This window comes from Thermobia domestica, chromosome 6, assembly GCF_964235325.1.
Source record: "Thermobia domestica chromosome 6, izTheDome1.hap1.1, whole genome shotgun sequence".
Classification (NCBI taxonomy): domain Eukaryota; kingdom Metazoa; phylum Arthropoda; class Insecta; order Zygentoma; family Lepismatidae; genus Thermobia; species Thermobia domestica.
The window spans coordinates 296,035,317-296,058,505 of NC_137459.1; the positions used below are offsets into that span (position 1 = coordinate 296,035,317).

General features: G+C 36.1%; 1 protein-coding gene across 4 annotated transcripts in view; it reads right to left on the reverse strand.

Moving 5' to 3' along the window:
- CaMKI (Calcium/calmodulin-dependent protein kinase I) overlaps positions 1–23,189 on the reverse strand; it is an 815,424-nt gene that overhangs the window by 55,527 nt on the left and 736,708 nt on the right. For all 4 annotated transcript variants that reach the window (XM_081762890.1, XM_081762892.1, XM_081762891.1 and 1 more), the window contains one exon: positions 6,164–6,287. In XM_081762890.1, the coding sequence (XP_081619016.1) occupies positions 6,164–6,287 (124 nt within the window). The remainder of the gene's footprint in view (positions 1–6,163; positions 6,288–23,189) is intronic.

Consider the following 23,189-nt stretch of genomic DNA (forward strand, 5'->3'; position numbering starts at 1 on the left):
GAATTTTGTCCAATTTCCGTACATTTTTGTACCATCAAAAATTTTGGTCCATTGAAGTTAAGAAAGGAGGGTCGGTTCAAAATTTTTGACCACTTCGATCACCAGCAGTGTGACATCTTTAAATTTGAATTCTAACTAGCTTTGAATTTTCCCTATTTCTTTTTGTAAATGTTTGTATCACCAACATAGTTGAAATTCAAATTTGAAAATGTGTCACTACAGATGATCCAAGTAGCCAAATTTTTAAATGACCGTCTCTGGTTTATTTCAGTGGTACAGAATTTATTTTTCGTGGTACAAAAATGTTCAAAAATTCGACACAATACTGAGCTAATTAAAGTTGAATTTAAAGATCTCGCACTACAGGTGATCAAAGTGGCCGAAAGTTAGAAATGGCCCTCCCTCGCTTATTAGAAGAGTACAATTTTTTTCTTGGGGTGGGAAAAAATGGACAAAATTCTGAGCTAGTTAAAATTCGAGGATGTCGCACTACAGGTGACCGATGTAGCCGAAATTTTGAAATGGTCCTTTCTCGTTTATTTGAATGGTACATTTTTTTTCTTGGGTGGACAAAAATGGGATAAAATTCTCAGGTAGTTAAAATTCAAATTTGAAGATGCACTACAACTAAATGGAAATATTTTTCTTTTAGTATTCTTATATTGTCACAGGGCCACACAATTTACGAGATGGGTAACGTGGAAATTTTATTGTAGGTGATTTAACACCGTTATTTATATCTTCTTCCAAAAAGGTGACAGTCATGCATCATTACCGGGAGGATAAATCACCCACTCCTTTCTTATTCTCCTTTCACATAACCTTGGAAGATATTCTAAACCAACAACAATGAACCATTAAAAGATCTTGAGTCTATTTATATTAGAAACTTGAAATTCCATTTATGAGGAAAGTTGTTGGGTGTTAAAAATTTTTCAATTTGGTTGTTTCTTTAAATATGCATTTATATGCATTAACGACATAAACATGCATTAACCTCCAAAATATGCACATATATGCACTATAAAACTCTGCTATTTTACTCCAAAACACCTGAAACGAATTTCTGTTTAAAGAGCATATCAATATCACATCAGGAAAAAAACATGCAAATATGCAAAAATCCGAAGTCTAGTTATCACACAGCACCAACGCTGTTTTCATTTAATGATTTAACAGAGATGGGAATTAAATATAACATTAATTTCGATGGAAATAAACTGTACAGTGAGTTTTCTGTTTTGAAATCTATATCAGCAGTTGACATGAAGAGACAGTAATAATTACTGTACATGATGCAGTGTGCTTTTTGAGAAAGCAGATACATCATACTTATTCAAAATAATGCAGTATTATATATTCTCACTATACGAGGCAGTAATGCACATATTGAACGAATATTTGATGTAATGAAGGCTTTATGACCAGATGATAGAACGTTAAAATCATTTATAATGGCCAAAATCTGTTTAGATGAACTTGAAAATGAGCTGTCAAAATTTTCTACAAAATGATTCCAAAAAAATCAGCAGCAAGGAGCTAACAAAAAAAAGTATGTAATCATTAATGTTTTGTGTTATTTTCGTCTAGTTTTACACAGTATGAGATTGGTTAATGGGAATGGTATTGTTAGTAATTAATGGTTATAAGTGTTAGAAGTAATTGTGCTAATAAGAAAAACACTATTTTCAAATTTGCATCCCCTAATACATGGAAGCCCATGGTTTCTAGGCATGCCTTCAGTTTAATTTGACAACCTTATTACTTGTTTCAAATACAACAGTGGCGGCGTAAGGGCGGGGCGAGCGGTGCCCTCGCCCCGGGCCCCGCCTTCTGGGGGCCCCCGACGGTAGGTAAAAAAATAATTACTAAGGAACTTTGTTAGCATGAGCCGTACAAGGGCTGTCGAGGTTTATAATCCACACCTTCCCTAAAAGGAAACGCAATTAATTGTCAATCAATATTACACCAAATGACGGATGAAACAACAGAAATATATGTCTAATAAAGCTAATCAGTGCCGGATTTCTGTATAAGCTGTAAGCTTCGGGCCTCACTCTCTTGGAGACCCAAAAGAAATTTAAAGAAAAAACTGAATGTAGATTAAAAATAAATAAAATAAAAGTTTCATTATCTTGGAAGCTCCCAAAGAAATTTAAAGGGAAAAACTGTGAATATAGGTGAAAAATAAAGTAAACGTTTCACTTTCTCGGGACCCCCAAGAAAATCAAAGAAAAAAGTTGAAAAGATGAAAAATAAATAAAATAAAAGTTTCACTCTCTTGGGGCCCCAAAGAAATTTAAAGGAAAAAATGTATGCGGAGTAAAATATGAATAAAATAAAAGTTTCACTTTGTTGAATAAGCTCAGAGAAATTTAAAGGAAAAACCTATGTAGATTAAAATATAATATAAGAAAGTCAAAATATATTGTTTTGTTTACATTCTAAGCTCTTATGATGCAAGTAATGGGGTCCCATCTACTACCTGCCTGCTTCCTAAAATATCACTGTTTATTTATTTATTCACATATCAGTCCAAGAGAAGGGTAGAAAGAAAGGATTAACGTAATGCGTAATGCTTTATTACGGTACTAGCATTCTGTTGCTAACTGAAAGCTCTTAGGAGCAGACGCTATAGTCGCAGATTCACTTTTTTCTTCTGTCTTTTTCTTTTGTCCTTTACAAGTCGAATTTTCAGCGAGCGAAACCCTTTTGCTCAGCTGGTTTCTCCTTTTCTGCTCTTGTGTTTTGGCGTATGAATTTACATTTCAGCCCACAAATTTAGAATGAAGAAAATGTTCAATAAGAAAACAGGTGTTTAAATATTCAAAATACTTCAGCATTATATTGAATTCAACTACTAATTGTAGAACAGTTCTCACAAATCATTCGATTTGTTGACATACAACGTGATTCTGTTCAAGTTCATGTTCTGTAACGTTTTTGGTATTCCTCTCTAGATCTACTCACCGATGGAATGTACTGCAAAATCACGTAAAGATTGGTCTGAAACGTAAAACTGACACTAGATGGAGTTCAAAAGCAGAAACTTTGGAGACACTTTCTAGTCAATTGGATGAAGTAATTGATCTGTTGGAAGATCTGCGTGACACTTCGACTGAAACACTTGATACTAGAAGAGATGCTGGTCTTCTTGCAAGCATCCAGTCATTTAACTTCATTGCTTTACTATATTTCTGGTCTGCAAATCTCTCATATATTGATCGGATCCAAAAATTCCTTCAATCTCAGAATATGAGTTTCAATCAAACTCGTATTCAGTTACAGAGCCTGGTTGACACCACTGATACCTGGAGACTTGGGCTGGGCAAGGAAATCATATCTGCAGCTGAAGGAAGTTGCAGGGCATGGAACATAACTGTAGATACACACAGGAGAAAGAGATGCATGCCTGGAGAAGCAAAGAATGAACCCCTGACTGCACAGGCCAAAGTGAAGCGCTCTATCAATGAAATTCTAGATGAAATGAGACAACAAATGAATGATCATTTTACTCAGAGATGCATGACCTGACAGATTTGGATTCCTGTGTTGCATGGCCAACTTTGTGCAGCAGCTAGATTATGAGAGCAAGGAAAGGCTAAAAGCATGTTGATCTGATTTGGCTTTGTTCTACCCGAATGACCTGGATGGCTTGAAATTATTTCAGGACTGTAAGGATTTAATCCGTTCACTAAGGTGTGCTCAGAAAGCTAAAGAACAGCTTGACTTTCCCCACAAGGCATCCTGAAATATGTATCTTCAATGGGGCTTGAAATTTACTAAAGTTTGCCAACCGCTCTTCAGATTTTGATAACACTGCACGTATCTGTCGCATCGTGTGAAAGGTCTTTCAGCAAAATGAAATTGATAAAATCATACTTGCGTTCCACAGTGAGTCAAAGATTCACGAATCTGGACATTCTTTCTATCGAAAATGAAATAGCATCTACTTTGGATTTTGATAATATAGTTGAGACTTTCGCTGCTACCAAAGCAAGAAAGGTCTCATTCTGAAAGTTGGTGGAATACAGGCTAATATGGTAGTGGAACTACGAAAAGTGGTCGAAAGTAGTAGTAGTTTCATGTTTGAAGTGAAGGCAATAAACATACAAACATACCAAAAGAGTAATATAATAAAAAGCCGTTAAGATCTGTCAATTGACTGGTGATAGCTGGTAATGAAAAGTAGGATGGTATAACCCGTAGTAGAATTCTGTGCTTACATATTTAATCTATAATATATTCCCAATTATTCAATACATTCAGAATTTTTTGTTATAATATATTCTAATACTATGTTAGTAAGAGGTAATGGAAATATTCATAAGTGACAGAATATAAACATGACTGAATTATTAAATACAAAATAATATAAACATAAAATAAGTGTGAAATCTGGAAACAATAGTAAAATAGACAAGCAGGAGAGAAATATTCTAGTGCTTAACTATTCATTGATACTTCGGCAAAAATAATGGGACTAAATAGATAGTACATTATCACTGCAGAAAAACCTAGTGAGAGATAAATGAAGACGACACGCAGGAGAGAAATCTATTCTAGCTATTATTTACTGATAGTTCGGTTAAAAAAAAGTGTTTAAGTATTGTGTATGATCACTGGAGAGAAACCTAATGTTAAAGTGAATGGGGATAATTGTAGAAGAAAAATCTAATCAAACAAAACACATGTAGCGCAAATTCAGACAGGGAGAAACTATGAATAAACTGACTCATATGAGAAATTGCACAGGAGAAACACCAAAGGAGAGAAGCAAACAAAGAATTCTAGAAAACATAGAGTTTACATTTAGTAATCTCGTCGGTTATATTATTATTTGTATTTTTTTCAATATCAGCTCATTGGTATATTTTGTAGGTAAATTTGTCTCTAAATGTATTATTAGGAGCATTACTTCCACTATTCCATCTAATTACAGTACGCGTTGATACTAGGATAGTATAGGTGTAGGATAAATTCTGAATTCTAAGATTATGTTATTTTTGTCCTGGGTTGTAGTTTCCGTTACACTTGTATCCCTAATCCTTTTTCTATCGTGTCCTTTGTTTAAAAATGAATAAAAAGGAAAACAATATGCAATGATAGTCTTGGTCCAGTTTTATTTTTAGATACCAGCCTGAAGGAGGTTCTAAGTATTAAAAAATAGACAGGGATGCTGAATTTCATCCCATTTGTTTTATATAAGATTAAAATGATTAAACACACACACCAACGGGAGAAGGGGAAGAGTAAACAGAAAAAGTGACTATGTGAATGAATGTCAAAAATAGAAGTGTATAAATCACGATTGTTCGAACGGGGGCCCCAATCTACTTCACTGGCCCCGGGCCCCAGTTTGCCTTACGCCGCCACTGAAATACAAACCCGAGTAGTGATTCAGATTTCCATTTAAAGAACAGATTCCATTCCGTGTAGCTTTGATGGTGAAAAGGGACAAACTCAAATCAACTTAATGCAACGCTTCTCAATCTACACGCTTCAGAAAAGAAATAGTGTTTTTCTTTCTTTTTTGACTCATTATAAAACTATACATTAGCTAATTGAAGCAACTAAAATATTGCAATCATTAAAAGATACAATATATATATATATATATATATATATATATATATATATATATATATATATATTGGCAAAACACACACATCTGGAGAAATGTATTCTCGAACCTACTGTACACTGCAATAAATTATTGAATCAAAAGATCCAATATATTTCAATCAAAAATTTTCTAGTACGCCTTATTTTTGGAGAACTGCTTAATATGATGTGCTTATTCCGTAGAAAATACGAAAACTTGATTTAGGGGCTGCTAAAATACTAATTATTGGCCAAGACCGCAATCTCTGATGCATTTTTTGATCATTCCTAAAATTCTTGTTTAGCCATTAAGTCAACTGATATTTCTAAACGGCGCGATCATTGAAGGTGTGAGCAAGGTAGATTTTTTAAACTAAACTAGGAATATTGAAATAATTTGAAAGCAGCTTATTCAATACAAATTTACATAAACAAAAAAGAGTCGTAGTTAATTATTATGCTTCTCTCGCTGTTTCAAGGTACAGTTCAAGCGAAGGATTAACAGACAAATAAAGAAAACAGCTTTACGATATTTGAGAAATTCGTGCATTACACTCACCTACATAACCAGGAGTACCACACGCTGTAGCCATTATCCCAGAATCTTCCATTTTAGAGAGGCCAAAATCACTTATCATTATTTTACTGTCTTCGTCTGGACTATAATACAGGAGATTTTCTGGCTGTAAAATATAAACAGCAAATTAATTCTGAACAATATGAAAATCCACATGAGGAAACATACATTCATTAACATGAATTTATATATTTAATTCTTGACTGTATGATACATTTGATTTATATAATCGTGTGTGCAGTATTCCTCTTAACAATTATTGATTTACTCTTTTTTGTATTTAGAAAAGGTTAATACTTTCATTGAAAAACAAAACATTCGGAAACACTCGAAATAACTGGTGATGTACGGGTTAATCGAATATTTTTACCTCACTACAAGTTCAATATAGATCTAAATTCAACCTAGACAGGATTTGAAACAATCTACTCGCCAGATGACAGAACAGAACTTATCGAAGTACGGGACTTAATCTTGAAGAAACGGCACAAGACAAACTTAGGTCTGCGTCTGCAAAACTGAAAACAAGTTTTCTTTACCTCTTGCAAAAACCCTATTCTATGTTAAGCATCACTAAAGTTGTAAATATATAATAAATAAAAAATGTTTGTAATGTACATTTTTTTAAAGAAAAACATGCATCGCCGTTTTATTTCCAAATAAGTGTTTTTGTTTTCAAATGTAAAAAGTGACTGTAAAAGTAAACAGAAAACAAAATGATGTTTCGAATGTGCGGAAGTTATTTTCTACTGTAAATTTACAAAACAAAGGGAAAACAGCAATGGCATTTCAAATCACGTCCCTATATTGTTTGTAACCAATTTAATGAACAAGTAGCAGTGCACAGAGGTGACCACTTTGACCTAACCTCACCCTCAACAAACTCATTTCGACCTCACGCTCACAAACTCATTTCGACCTCACCGGTATGACCTCATGCTCACACAATCTCACGCTCACATCACCAGCCAGACCTCACGCTCACTCGACCTTACGCTCACATAACCAACCTGACCTCACGCTCACTCAACCTCATGCTCACATCACCAATCTGACCTCACGCTCACATAACCAGCCTGACCTCACGCTCACCTCACTAGTCTAACCTCACACTCACCTCACTAGTCTAACCTCACACTCAACCTCACGCTCACTTCGTGAAGTTGAGGTCGAGTGAGCGTGAGTTCCGAACTCGTGAGCGCCGATTTCGTGAGTTTGGGCACAATTCTTCCCGCTAGCCCATTGGCTAGGACGCGCACCTTTGGTGCACAGGGTCGTGGGTAGGACTTGCGATATTTCGATGTATCGATCGATAGTTTGAAATGTCGGGATTTTTCGATGTCGATTTTTCGATAGTTTTCAGTACTTGGATAGTTTTCGGTGTTTTCTTGTTTTCAATATCAAGGTATACCGATGCCACTTTCTCATTATTCATATTAACGAAAACTATTCATATAACACGACCTAGACTTTCAATATTCAACATTCTGTTCCACAGGATTACTACCTAATACAACCAAATATGAAAAATGTAATAGACATCAAGAAAGGGGTTTCATGCAATCAATTAGGCATCTCAAGTATATACGATAGATTTCCACTCTTATATGTCTACTAAAACGAAAGTCATAGTAACTTAGACCCTCGTTTGGTCTAGTGCAGTGTTTCTCAAAGTGTGGGTCAATACCCATTGATGGGTCTCGGACCGTTTTTTGGGTGGGTCACGAGAAGTTTTTCTTTTTAATTATGAACATTTTATTTTGATGCAGAAACATATGTTGTGAAGTACTACTCAGAAAATAAAAATTGAAAGCGTTTGTTAATGAGGTAAAGTGTAAGTGTTTACTCAGAGCCCGGCTCTGTTGTACAGCCAGTAGAGATACTGGGTTAGGGTGGAGAGTGGGTAAGTCAAAATCTGTCACGGGGTAGGGTACTGTGTCGGGAGTAGTGTTATCTGTGTTATCTTTCTATGGAAACACTTTAACTGTCTTTACGTATGCGTACAGTTTCATATGATACAGTTATTGAGAAAGAATGTCTATGTGTATTTGAATAAATGTAGGTAGGCTATTTTAATGTGGGTCGCAGTAACAACAAGTTTGAGAACCACTGGTCTAGTGGATAGCATGCTGACCTTTAGTGCGTGTGGTCCTGGGTGCGATTCCCAGTGGAGATACACTTGAACAAAGAAAGTGGTTCAGATTCCACTACAATCAATAGGTCCACGTCTCTATTAGTCGCCTTGGCATAACCATGAAACATTAAACTGAAAAAGAAGAGAGATATATCCACTAGTGGTTTCAGTTTAAATATTAACTGTGAAGTCGATCAAGCGATGAATACCAAACTCTTCCACATGGTGTACACATGACACTGCTAGAACTTGTTTAAATCGAGTAGTAGATTTACTCCTATACAATTGGCTAGTTTGAAGCCCAAATAGTGAGGATTGTTGGAAATACTCAACGAGCATACAGTATGCACCATATTATATGAATTGTATTAATTTTTACGAGCGTGGAATGTTTTTCTAAACTGAGAGTTTAAAGTTGGAGCTACAGTCATTATCTCATTCTTTGGTGGTTTTAAACTTAGGAGAGGAAATAATTGGCAAAATATAATATAATATAATATAATATAATATAATATAATATAATATAATATAATATAATATAATATAATATAATATAATGTAATGTAATGTAATGTAATGAAATATAATATAATATAATATAATATAATATAATATAATATCAATAAATTTTTAAAAGAGATGAAAATCAAATATAATTTTACATTGAAGTATTGCCTCACATTTTCCAAGTCGTAGGGGTAGGTTATACCACATTGTTAATGGACTTTCATTAGGTTTACTGCCAAGGTGATTTGAGGGTACTGGTCCCAGGAGGCCATAAATTTCTTCTGACCTTTGGCTCAATTATGGATTGTCATATCACATTTTTGTCGCGATATTTTCTTTCTCCCGAAAATGTACCAATGGGAGCCGAGTACCTTATGTGATGCTCATGGTCTCACAGTAATTTGTGACAATGAGCATCATATATGATACTTAAGAACTTGGATAGTTTAGTAATTTGTGATATCAAACATGAGCATCATATATAGTGCTCATGGCCCCACAGAGAAATAAGGTGAGTATCACATATGGTGCTCATGGCAGTCATGATTTAAACCACGTAAGGTAAGGATTATGTTAAAGCCGCAATAAGCATATGCACCATAGGTCTTAAAATTGAGAAAAACTAGATAAGCTTTTATGTAACATATTTTTAGTTGGTTGGGTAAGAGTTTAACGTCTACTTCAGCATCAAGGCTATATCAGACGTGAACCTACAGCTAAACATGGTATCAGAACCAGGCAGCTTCGATGTAAGGAAGTTTACTTATGACCCTTGGTCGGTATAAAAATTTGATCTTTACACTCACCGAAACGTCCGCTCTTCCTAACGAAAGTAACTCATTAGGTACAAGTAAATTCGAGAGGGAGAGAGAGAGAGAGAGAGACTAATAAATATAATTTAAATTAAGCCATACATATTCTACGTCAACTAATACTCTTTCTGATCATTTCATGAACAGTAATTAAAACATATAATTAATATTCTTTTAATGTTGCTACCAATAGATTTTTTAAAAAATGAAAGTTGAAACACGAAGCAACTCAAGGCATAATTCGAACATGCACAAGCTGAATTAGCGAATTTTCAAGTGGAAAGTTCTAAGTGCTTCAAGAGAGAGGGAGTGCTGTTCAAATGGAACTGATCAGTGATCATTCTCAGCCTCAGGTTATAACCACTGGGCGGGGTTCTTAGCGGTTTCCTTTCCTTGCTAAACCATGCAGATCGACAGGGTTTTGCACTATTGTGATTGGCAGCCGCACATGTCTCGAGTGAGATCATATGTTCTGGTGATAAACACCTATTTGCGGCAGATTAAGAAAGAAATGTTTCGCTATGGTCACATTCCGATTTCCCAGACAAGATACGCTTCAACGAATTTGTGAGCTATGGATTTATACAGAACAGTAGAATAGAAAAACAAAACGCACTTCACCCCTTTTACCTTCCTATAGAGATTACTAAAGGAATTCACAAGAAATGGATCATCCTTTTGATCAAAGTGTACGAAAAAGACAAAGAAGTGTCTGCCTTTTTACTTGCTGTATTTTCAAATCTTTAAGACAAAGGAGATCTTCTGCATGCATCTGGTTTACTTTAGTTTGCTCCCGTCCAAAATTAATTCTGAGTTTCCTCGTGGCTATCTGATTAATGTAAGGCGTATTAAAGCGGAAGACCCGGTTTCGATTTCTAGCAAGCCAGTAGCGTAACCAGAGGTGGCTGACCCGGCTCAAGGGCACCCCTTAGTACAGTGATATCAAATATGATTTTGATTATTTTCAGTATTTTATACAAATAGATAGATATAGACATATATGTATCGCCAAGAAAAAGTTGTTTGGTTTGGTCTAATTTGGCCATTGCACGGATATGGCATGGCTGCTAAAGAAAACTCGGACCTAATTATAGTGGAATCCGAACCACTTATTTCCTTTAATTGTACCACAACCGAGAAACGAAGCTGGGGCAAAGCGCACTGAAGACAAACATGATAGCCACTAGACCAAGCGTGTTCCAACAATGTTCAAAAACCAAAACCCTTCATGCGAACCAACCAGAGCGGTCATTAAACATGACGCTGGCTTGGACCAGTGGCGGCGCCAGGCTCGTAATAGCAGGGGGGCAAGAGGGGAGGCGAGAAAAATTTTGGGGGGGCGAGGTCATATAGATTTCAGTGGCAAATTCTACAGCAGCAGTCTTTTGATCATGAGTTCACCAGTTATACGTAGAAAAATGGGGGTCGAAGGAAGGGCGAGAAAAATTATTGGGGTGGCGATCGCCCCTCCTCGCCCCCTGTAGCGCCGCCACTGGCTGGGGCTAGGAATGTGGCCCGCCATCCCCTTACAAGGCTAACGCCTACACGAGCTCACTCTCACTTAGAGATGTAACAAAAAGTTTTGTTTTCTTTTTCCGGGACGGTGCTGTATCAAGGCATATGTGTGTGTGCCAGCCAAGCTCTCGTTTCCTCAGAGCCGAAGGACATCATCCCTTTAACGTCAAGGGTTTAAGACCGTAGGTGCCGAAATGCAATAAATTTCATTGAAGCAAATTCAGCAAGAATCACCAAGGTGTATAAATGATTTAAAGGACATCGAGGGACTGTATTAGCAAAATCGAAACCTACCATAAAGTGTGTAAACGCTCAATACTTAACTTAATTCGTATTTAAACATTTACTGCATGATTTTTTTGGTGCTAAAAAAAAACTACTTCTCAAAAACCGCATGTGAACACTTCCTTACCTAATATAATCACAAAGAAAACACCATATGGCAGCAAAATATATTGTTTATAGATATCAGCATCTCACCTAACACATGAAACAAAAATTAGTCGCTTTTGATAACTCAAATCGGAGCAGAGATGGAACAAAAAAAGTACGTGCCATATATGGCACAGCATACTGATGCGTATTACCCATGTCAATAAATAATCTGATTGCCATAACTCGCCATAAGTAGACAGGATTAAATTTTATGTCTCTGAAATGAAATAGAATTGTAACTTGCTTGGCAATAACGAAATAGAAACAAGTGAATTCAATTCCACAGTATGAATCTAAATTAGACTTTCACTCTATGCAAATTCAATAATAAAACGATCGGTTCCATTAGAGTAGTTGTTCCCAACCTGGGGACTTGAAGAGCAAGCAAGGGGGCACAAACTTCTAACAGAACTAATCTACATTCGAAATTAGAAGTAAGTTCATTAAGATCCCGGTGGGAGGTCATGTGGTTCGGATCCCACGTTAAGCTGTAGGTCCACGCTTCATATAACCTCAATGCTAAATAGGATGCTAAACTCAAATGAATCAATCAATTCAAGTTCATTACGAATGTTGTAACAAACAGGTGTTAAATTAAATACCTTACAAGTACGAAGTATCTGTTTAGCAAGAACTATGATTTCGTTAAGAACAAAGATAGTAAAATATAATATTGCACTGCACTACAACGGTATAGAGAAGCCTTGCTGGGAATAAATATAAATTATGAGAATATGAATATTATTGTTATTATTATTAGCTGAAAGCTAGTGACGAGCGCAAGAGTCTTGGTCTTGCAGTTTTGGCAAGTCTTGCATGTAAGACCTAGACCAAGACCAAGACCAAAACCAAGGGGTGCAAGAACAAGACCAAGACCATACCTGCAAGACCAAGACTCTTGCGCAACAGTCTTGCACAAGTACCGGCATTACTTGAATTTTTTTTATAGAATGTAAAAAAGGAGATGATGAATTTCATGGCTTCAGCAAAAATGCTGCTGAAGTGGGTGTGTTCCCTGTAGTTTATTCAATACGTGAGAGTCGATCTGCCCCTGTAGCATATAGCTACAGTATGTCGTTTTCTGAATTGGTTGTTCGCGTTTTCAGTAGATATTGCTCATTTTCAAGCCGTATGGGTGTCATCTTGCGCCATGTGAGCTTTTTTGGTGGACAAACACTGTACGTGGATTTTCTCGGCGTTTTTCCGTTTCCTCCTCCTACTTTCTTCATTCTACCATTTCAGTCATTTCTCATCATTACCGTCTTCCTTAGCCTTGGTGTATAATCATGGGACGTTAAACTAGATACTTCATTTCATTTCAAAGCCTGTTAGTGGTGTTCTTCTTCCAAAACTAAAGAGAAATGTAGTAATAAATATCGGTAATACTGTACGCCATAGGTGTCGACTACATGGGTATGGCCTTGGCTCCGAGACTCAAGCATTCGTTGGAAATTTTTAATGGGTGCTCATAAAATTAATATCGAAATAACATTTTCATGGCATTGACACAAACTTAGTGCATGTCATCGCAAGTTTGATTTCATGGGAGGATGCTTATACGTTGAATTATTGTTTATTAATATAACTTTTAGCCTCCTTAGGTATACGGCACATCGAGGATTGAACGATATAACCAGACTCACAACCAGAGGGGGGTTAGGGGGGATTGCCCCCTAAACTTTTCGTTACCCCTCCAGACATCAATACAAAAATCACAATTAAGATATTTTTAAGGAAATTTTTAATGACTTGCCCCCCCCCCCCCAAACCTCTGTGGCCGGTTTCGGGCCTGGATATAACATTATACTATCTATATTATAAAACTGAAAGTAACTATTTTTGTGACCCCTAATCTCTTGAACTATCCAACCGATCTCGATCAAATTTTCAACATAGATGAGGTTTGGGCCTGGCAGTTTTTCGTCATTTCACTTTGACGGTAAAACTTAGGGGAGGGGATAAGTGAGAGTTATAAAATAATAAATAAAACTTAATAACTCTTGAACCAACCGACCAATCTCGATCAAATTTTAACATAGATAAGGTTCAAGCCTGGAAGGTTACCTGTCAGTTCACTTGGAGGGAGCAACGTAGGGGCGAAGGAGGAGGGGTGGATGTACAAAAATCAATAAAAATAATAGTGACTAAGTTTGTAACTTAGTAACTCTTGAACCGATCTCAAATTTTTAACATGTATGAGGTTCGGTCCTGGAAAGTTTTTTAGAGTTTGTTTCAGTTTGATGGTAGAACCTAGGGGATGTATATTATATATATATATATATATATATATATATATATATATATATATATATATATATATAATAAATAAAACAACTTTTGAAACACCCGACCGATCTTGATCAAATTTTTAGCATAGATGAAGTTCAGGTCTGGAGCGATTTTTATCATTTTACTTTGACGGCGAAACGTAGGGGAGGGGGAGAAGGGAGATATATGTAACAAAATAAAAATATATGTGACTGTTTTTGTGACTTCATCACTCTTGAACCAGCTGATCGATCTCAATCAAATTTTCAACATAGATGAGGTTCGGACTTGGGGTGGTTTTTATCAAATTAATTTGACTGTAGAACTTAGGGAGGGGGATGGAAAATGTAGAAAAATAAATAAAATTGAACCACCCGACTAAACTCGATCTCATTTTCAACATAGATTAGGATCGGACCTGAGATGGTTTCTGTCATATCACTTTGACGATACAGCTTAGGGGAGGGGAGGGGAAATATATTTTAAAATGATCGAAAATGACCGATATTAAAATGGAATCTATAGCTTTGGAGGTCGCTGAGATAAACAGTGACATTTCTCATGATGTTTAAATCCAAATTCAGTCCCGGAGCTTGGCGGAGGGAAGGGAAGAGAGAGAAAAATGATCGAAAATGACACATAACAATGATCAAAAATGACCAGATATTAGTGTCGAATCCATAGTTTTCGGCGTCGCTAAGGTGAACTGTGATACTTTCGATCCCGTTTAAATGCATATTCAGCACCGCAACTTGAAGATCGAGATATATAAAAATTATCGAAAATGACCATTATCAATGTCGAATTCATGTTTTTCGACGTCATTGAGATGAACAATGACACTTCCAATGCCGCGCCTCGCAACATGGTGGTGGAGGATACATATAAGTTTATTGAAAATGACCGATATTAGTGCCGAATCCATAGTTTTTGGGGTCTCTGAGACGAAGAGTGACACTTCTGATTCCGTTTAAATCCAAATTCAACCCGCAGCTTGGGGAGAAGGAGGGGAGAAATATAAAAATAATCGAAAATGACCGATATCAGAGAGCGCTTTACTAATAGTAAAAAGTGATTGACTAACGAAATATATTTATTATTATTATTATTATTAGTTTAACCCAACGAAGTGAGTGATTGATGCTAGTAATCCATATTCACAACTAAGACTTCAAATAACTTGTAGTTTGCTGACGTTATTTTGTATTTCTAATACAGGTTAAAAGTATTGGTATAAATTGAGTTTACACAAAAGACATAGACAGACAGACAGACAGACAGACAGTTGAGTCGTTTTCAGTTTTCACTCAAATTATTCTAAAATATTAAGTGGTTTGATAATACTCTCTCTTTTTTTGGTCAATATTGCTAAACATATGATCATCATCATAATAGCTATTCTGCCATTACTGACAAGTTACTTGCTGCAACTGAGAAGGTTCGACGGTCCTCAGCTAGTCACATCGTCTTGACGTAGCAATTTTCAGTTTTAATACCTTCCTTTAACTTATCTCCTTCGCTCTCTCCCCCTCTTTCCTTCCACAATATCATCTAGCACGTCCCTCATAATACAGTTATTCCTCAGCCAATATTCTAATGAGTTCCTCTTCCTCCTCTGCCAATATCCTAACCAGTTCCTGTACCTCCTCTTAACAATATCTAAAATTCTTCTTCTTTTCCCCTACTGCTAATATTTCTAACACCTCATTCGTTTTCCGTTCAACATAGCTAATTCGCTCCTTTTTTCTCCATGCCCATGTTTCGAAAGCCTGGAAATTTTTCATCGCTTTTGCGTAATGTCAATGTTTCTGCTCCACAGAGGACACATTAGAGTCAGTAAAACGAGATCTTAATATTTAATTGGAAGTTTGTTTAATACAACGATTAGCTAATCGCGGTTGAAAAGAGAGATCTGACACCTTTAGAGTGTATACATAATTTTGGAATTCATGGTATTTCAATAATCTGTGCCGTCTTGATTTTCTTTCATGCGTCTCAGGGATAGCCTCCCCAGTGTGGGAACCAGCGGAGTTTTGAATCTGTTAAAAAAAATATAAAAAGATTACGAAACGTTGTGATTTATGCATATCTTGTAAGTAGTGAAGCGTGGGCACCAATTAAAAAAATAAAGGTCATCACCTATGTTGTACACGATCATCATAGTTACACGAAGTTAAACTGTATTACATTTAGAACCATACATTGTATTTCCATTACTACTGACGCATTGTAGAGTTTATTATCCCTTATATCCACAGTAAAATTCACCTATGAAAATCTTGAGGTTTCTTAAATGCAAAACTTGCAAGACTCTTGAATGCAAGACCAAGACCAAGACTGGGTGTGCAAGACCAAGACCAAGGGTTCCAGTGCAAGACCAATACCAAGACTGGATGTGCAAGACCAAGACCAAGACCACCCCGGTCTTGGTCTTGGTCAGAGTTGGCGTGGGTCAATGAAAACTTGACCCACTGACCCACCACCCACTGACCCACGACCCACCACCCACCGTGACCCACGACCCACCGTGACCCACTCTGACCACCACCCAACATGACATACTGTCACCCACCACCCACGGTGACCCAATCTGACCCACCACCCACCGTGACCTACTCTGACCCACCGTGACCCACCACGAACCACTTTGACCTACTCAGACTCACCAAAATCCATCGTCATCAACTCTGAACACGATCCACGGCCTCTTCTGTACTGACTAAAGAGTTTACACTTGTAATAAAACAAGACTGTGAACTTGTCACTAATCGGAGTTTGAATTTCTAGTCAATCGCTCAAGCCCCACTCTGTTACAATAACGGTGGATCTGACCTTTACGATATAAAATGGTAAAGTGTTTGTCAGTGAAGAAATTGAAACAGTTCGAGGTGGGGGGAAATTAGTGTGTGCCTAAAATATACTTGTACTAAGAGAGTATTCTTGCAAGTCTTAATTTCTGAACGCATTCCACAAGAAACTTCTATTCGCAGGGAATTATGGAAAAGGTTATGGTTTCTCAGTTCACAGTATTTTTCTCACAAAAGACTTGAAAAATCAGTTGTTCATAGGGTATAAAGGTGCTCGGGTACCCTATGTGAGAGCATCTCCATAAAGTATGCTCATAATTGTAATTAGTGTAATCACTAAAACACCACGTTAAATTTAAGTTACAAATATGCATAATTGCAATTATTATGAATATTTATTCAAAGTAGTTCACCTACAGCAAAGAAGAGACTTACTAAAAATTAGGTACAAAGTTGAATAACACAAATAAGCCATTAGTAATACAAGTATATATTTTCCGTAACTCGTAATTTTCCACCTTAAAACAAATCTGAAATCGGATTTATTTCCTGTTGGTAACTTTTTGGTGGTAAATCATCCGCAGTGGAATGATGTCCATCCTTCAGCCAGGAAATAACTAGCTCGTCTACTTTGAGCATGTCTAGCGGTGGGCCATTAAGCCTTAACGAGTTTTCGTAACCATTTGGTTACACATTTTTTGATTTTGCCTATTGGGTTGAAGAGTGTTATATTTCGGTATTGTTCGTTGTAGTTATTTGTGTACATACTTTCTGCGATGGGAGAGCAGCTATTGCCCCCTTGTGACAACTCTGGTGAATTTTATGCGGGAAGTAGTGTGTGGATATGTTGTTGTTTTGCAAGCAGTGATGGAAGCAGACAGAAAATATTAAATACTGAAGGTAAGCAGTTTATGTTTTTATTTTTCTCGATATGTTCTTGTTTGTAAGTCATTGCCCAACAATGTGCAAGTATGAAAACGGCATAATGTCAAAAATTGATTACTATTTACGATAAAAATATACTACGTAACCATTCGGTTACATTGTTCAGCAACGGATCAAACGGATACTTTGTACTGGAAAAAATACAAAATATTGGACTAGCTTATATTGATGTATCTTTTGATATTTTTATAGAAAATCTAACGTGAAAAATAAACATAGTACTCTGTTTATTAATCAAATTTTAAATTTCATACAGAGGCTCAGTATGGGATAGATATATATATATATATATATATATATATATATATATATATATATATATATATATGTGTGTGTGTGTGTGTGTGTGTGTAAATGTATATGTGTGTATAAATAAGTTTTACTGTGAAATCTCATGTCAAATGCAAAGGAGAAATATTGTGATACGCTATTTACATTTTTGCAGGTGACCGTGTTTCGTCAAAAATGGATGAAAAACTTACCTCCGTTGATATACTCTATGGAAGGAAACTAAACATATGGCCAACAGTAGTGGTCTCTTTCTCTTCTAATCTATCGGATTACGGAACCTCGGATTCAGAACCTGATCTTACTTTCAGTGATTCAGATCCAGATTATATACCTGAGATATAGTGCAGAGTAAGGCATCAGTCAGTTAAGACTCCTGTAGCACAGGAACATCTTGGCATTCCCATTTGGTTCATGGTATATGTTTTTCGGGTGAGTAATGGACCATATTTTTTGACATGGTTGCCCTGGCGGCCATCTTGGAAGCCGTAATCTTGGATCCAACTTTGGATTTTTAAATGGAAGGGGATATGTGGGGTATCATTTGACATGACATCAATTTCAGGGAAACAGTGATACAGACTATTTCACCTACCGTTATTGGTTCAGAAGTTATTTTGCCACAAAGTGTGAAAATTTGGCATTACAGCATTATTTGCTCTATGTGCTATCCTTGAGTAAGACAAACTGCAAAGCGCCTTTGCCAATCCGCATGGATTCGCAACAGCATGTCAACGGTTTCACAACATTGCAAAATTCTCTGCATCAGATGGTGAATATCATGGATGGGTTCTTGATAAATAAGGTTCCTCAGATGATAGCAGAGGAAGAGCTCTAGTGGCGTAAAATCTGGTCCACTTTATCCGTCTCCGTCGCCCATTCCAATGTCCCGGAAATGGTCTATCGAGCCATTGGTGTGAACATAAGGCATAGTGAGTTGGAGCTCCGTCTTGCTGAAAAATTATGGGAAATCACCGTCCTCATTCAAGAGAGAGGAGTCTGAGTTTTTAGTCGTGTACATGGATAACTTTTTACAAATGTGAAATTAATGCAATATTTGAAGGATGTAATGAAAATCTCAACTCTACCAACAATGAGACAAAATCGTTTAGGAGGCAGAAGATAATATTTTTTTCTTATCTTCAGAGGCAAACTCATGAGAAGTGTAGACAAGTCAAACATGTTAGAACTCTGCCGTACACCAATGAAATCAAAACAATGGTATCTTAGAATTTTTGGGTACATGCTAGATTTAGTTGTTGTAAACAGCTGGTTACCTTACAAAAGAGAGTGTAACGTACTTGGGAAATCATCCAGATATCTTAAAGTGTTTCAGGCTGATACTGCATCTGCACTAGTATCATGCAGAAAGCCTAAACGAGGGAGACTATCTTTAGAAAGCTTGGGCGAACCTCAAGTGAAAATATGTCGACCTGTTGCTACGTGACCATGTGATGATACAAGGACAGATTTTGTTGCTCACTGGCCAGGCTACACATCTAAGGGAAGATGTCGTTTTTGTAACTCGGGAGTAACAAGCTCACTAAAGAATTCCTTTATGCAGCTCCATCTGTAAGCATATGTATCACGATAAGGAATGTTTTTGTCACTTGGTAATTGATATCCTTTCTAGACCCCTAAGTCATTGTTACACTACGTTGATATATTCAAATTTAAAAATATAAAAAAAGAAATAAAAAAGAAGAATATTCTATAAAACTACGCATATATTTGAATATTATATTTTATTCAATCTGTATTTTCAGCGAAATGTAAATATTAATATTTTTTCTATGTGGACTCATAGATAGTACCTTACATTTTCTTATAAATTAATATTCGAGATTTAGATATTAAATCCTATAAAGTAAACAACTCTTACCATGTTTCATTTATTTCTCCTTTCTTATGAGACTACTTTTCTTTATTACTATATGGCTACAAGTACTCAAAAATCACTCAATGCTACAAGTGCGGAAAACTGTGCAATGTAACCATTTGGACACAACTCAGTTCTCGAAAACTATTGGCGGGAAAATTTAGAAAACTACTTTCAAATGATATACAAACCAAATAGACGACATACTGCAAATATCATATTTTTTTAAATAATTTTTAAAGGTAGTGAACTGTTAAGGGTTAACAATGATGAACAAGTTAGACAATGTTTGAGCACTTAGTCTATTTCTAATATCAGTCATCTGTAAATTCATAAGGGGAAATCTCCGTTCGCACTCTGTCGTGGAAATTGATAATACTTCTACCCGATTTCTGCAAATTCTCATCGACAATCTACTTGTTAGACTTAAGTCTGATAACGATTTTTCTTGGTCAGGTTTGAAATACTCAGCAAGAAGTATCATCCCTCTATCACCATACAACATCTTTCCCATATCGACTATGTCAGTTGGCAATGTCGACCCATGTAGAACAGAAACTTCATCTGCCACGCCTTTGAAAGGGAATCTTGTGAATAAATTATCAATTAAAGCCTGATAAACTGTTGATTTCTTATTTGTTTATAAATTTAATTTTTGTAATTACACATGAAGGTTTGGTACTATTATCAAGTTCCCTCCGCCGTCTAGAAAGCGAAAGGGAACGAGGTTTCTGGAAAGTGTTCAGAGGTGAATGGGAATTTCCCTCCTTCTTCAACTTCAATTACCACACTGCTGTTTGCCATGTGCCAAATTACTATGAATTTCAATTAAATTATCATAGTATAATTATTTCTATGTTGAATTATCAATACTTTTCAGTGGAAAAATGATGAAATTTCAAAGTTCCAAATCAAAGTAAGTAGACCAACGTAAAGGGGAAAAAGTGTAAAATTTTCCATATAATTATGCGTACAATCCAAACTTCAAACTTCCGTGTAATTATGCTTACAGTACAAATTTTATGCCTAATTTTCTCACAACTTTATGGATTGATTGCCCTGTGCTATAAGCGCTCCATATAATAAACATAAGCTTCAGCAATTATTATAGCAGAAAACAATGGATATATGAAGCCAAGCACTGTATTTTTTTGTTTCTGATTTTTTTTTCTTAAATAACATCGATCGTTTTCGATCATTTTTACAAACCAACTCACTACCAATTTTCCATATATAGAAACTTCCTCCCCCCACATAAAGGATAATTTAAAAAAAAAATGCTAGGACACATTCTGTTTATTTTCAATAAAGAGTTAATACACTGAATTTCAGCTCCATAAGTTTAACGGCTTGCGAGATACTCATTTTTTCCCCGCAAAAATTCGGATCCTCACTACCTCCTTAGGATATTATGCATTATAATAAAAGTAATATAATATCCCAATTTGGATTAAGGCCTAACTATATACCAAAAGTAATTTCATTTGACTTTGCAATTTGACCGTGATGATCCGGCACACATAGTTACATTCATTTTTTTAATATAATAATTTATATATTACAGTGATTCAAAAATGTATTTTTTCCAGTAGTTAGCTCTAAAAACTCACAGGTCTCGAAAGCCAAGTTGTGGTGTAAGTCCTATTGCTATTATTACTATTAAAAACATCAATATCCAAAAGTGCCTGAAGTTCTTTTTTCACTTGGTTAGGTATACTCACCTCAGGTAAGTAGACAGAAAAAAGTGGAAAAGGAAGGGAGATGAAAGTCTTGAAAATAAAACGGAGACAAATTTACCAGTCTTCAGAAGATCCTGTCTACAATGCAGTGAGCAGAGAGGGTCGGTAGATCATACTGAGTCGGTAGGTCACGGTGCGTGGTGGGTCACAGTGGGTCACATGCTGTTGACCCACGACCCACTGACCCACTCAGAAAACTTGACCCACTGACCCACTCCATCTCTGGTCTTGGTCTTGCGTTTGCTCATCACAACTGAAAGCCCATTTTCCACACGGAAAAAATAGGTTTGTGAGAAATGTGTAAAGGATATTTGAAACCCCTTTCGATAAAAGTGAAAAAGGAAAACCTCAGTCCGACTCCGATCCATGTTAAAAAATGCGTTATCTACAAAGAAGCCTTCATTCTTTTCAAGAAATATAGTCTCTGTTTCCGCGCCTAGGATTCATTTTTCACTCAAAGTGAGTTAATAACAAAAAGTCGACCCAAGTGCTAATCATGTTCAAAAATTCATTTCAAACGGTTCATATGTTTCCTAACTCTGGACATTCTATGAATATAAAATCGGAACTTAAAATATTTTAGAAATATACCCTCTGACACCTTTATATGTGCAATTTTCGAAAACGCTTGGACGCATGGCCACTTATTTAAATAAAGAGTATATATCTATCTATCTATATCTATCTATCTATCTATCTATCTATCTATATATATATATATATATATATATATATATATATATATATATATATATATATATATATATATATATAACCTAGTTTCAGGCGCGCACTCAGAAATTATTGTTGGGAGGGGTCCAAGTTTTGAGTGGGTCTAATACTACAAGATACTACGTAGTATTGAAGTATTGAACTGATGTTATTCTACACCTCTCCCCCCCCCCAAAAAAAAACAATAATTTTTAAGTACAGACCTATATTCTGAGGAAAACTGATAGAACTTGACTGTTCTTATAAGAAAAAGGATGTACGACTAAATTTTTAGGCTATATCAATCTTTTCTTCTAAGCAACCATAGTTTTACTACGAAACTGTGTACATGTCTGTTGAGTTACGATTTTTGGGAGGGTGTCCGGATCCGGTGGAGCACCCCCGTGTGTGCGCGCCCCTGCCTAGTTTAATCTCCCTGACTTTGATTAATTTTATCATATTTTAACTCCCACTACCTTAGGATACAAATTTTAAAGGAACTGCTATGATAAAATCCTAGGTTGAGTCCAAAACTAACCATATTCGAAAGGTAATTTCAAACAATTAAATCGTTTTTGATATTGATCAGACGGACGATGTCGATTCCCCCCTTTTTTTCGGTTTCGGTTTCCGTTGGTTTCCGGGCACGACAAACAGTTTCCAGGAATCAATTCAGCATTTCAAGAATAGATTCAATCTCGTGCAGAAGAAGCAGTAGGTTACCGCGAACACAAAACGGCGAAGAAACCATGGGATACAGAGCAGATGTTACACAAAATGAGGGAAAGGAAGACGTGGAAACAGGTTGTTACAGAAGAGGGCAGAAAGATGTACAGAAAGTTGAATAATGAGTTACGGAGAGAAACAGACAGAGCGAGGGAAGAGTTTTACAAAAGAAAATGCGAGGACATAGAAAAATTAAAAAGAGTTGGGAAATATGAGGAAATGTATAAGGTGGTGAAATCTGT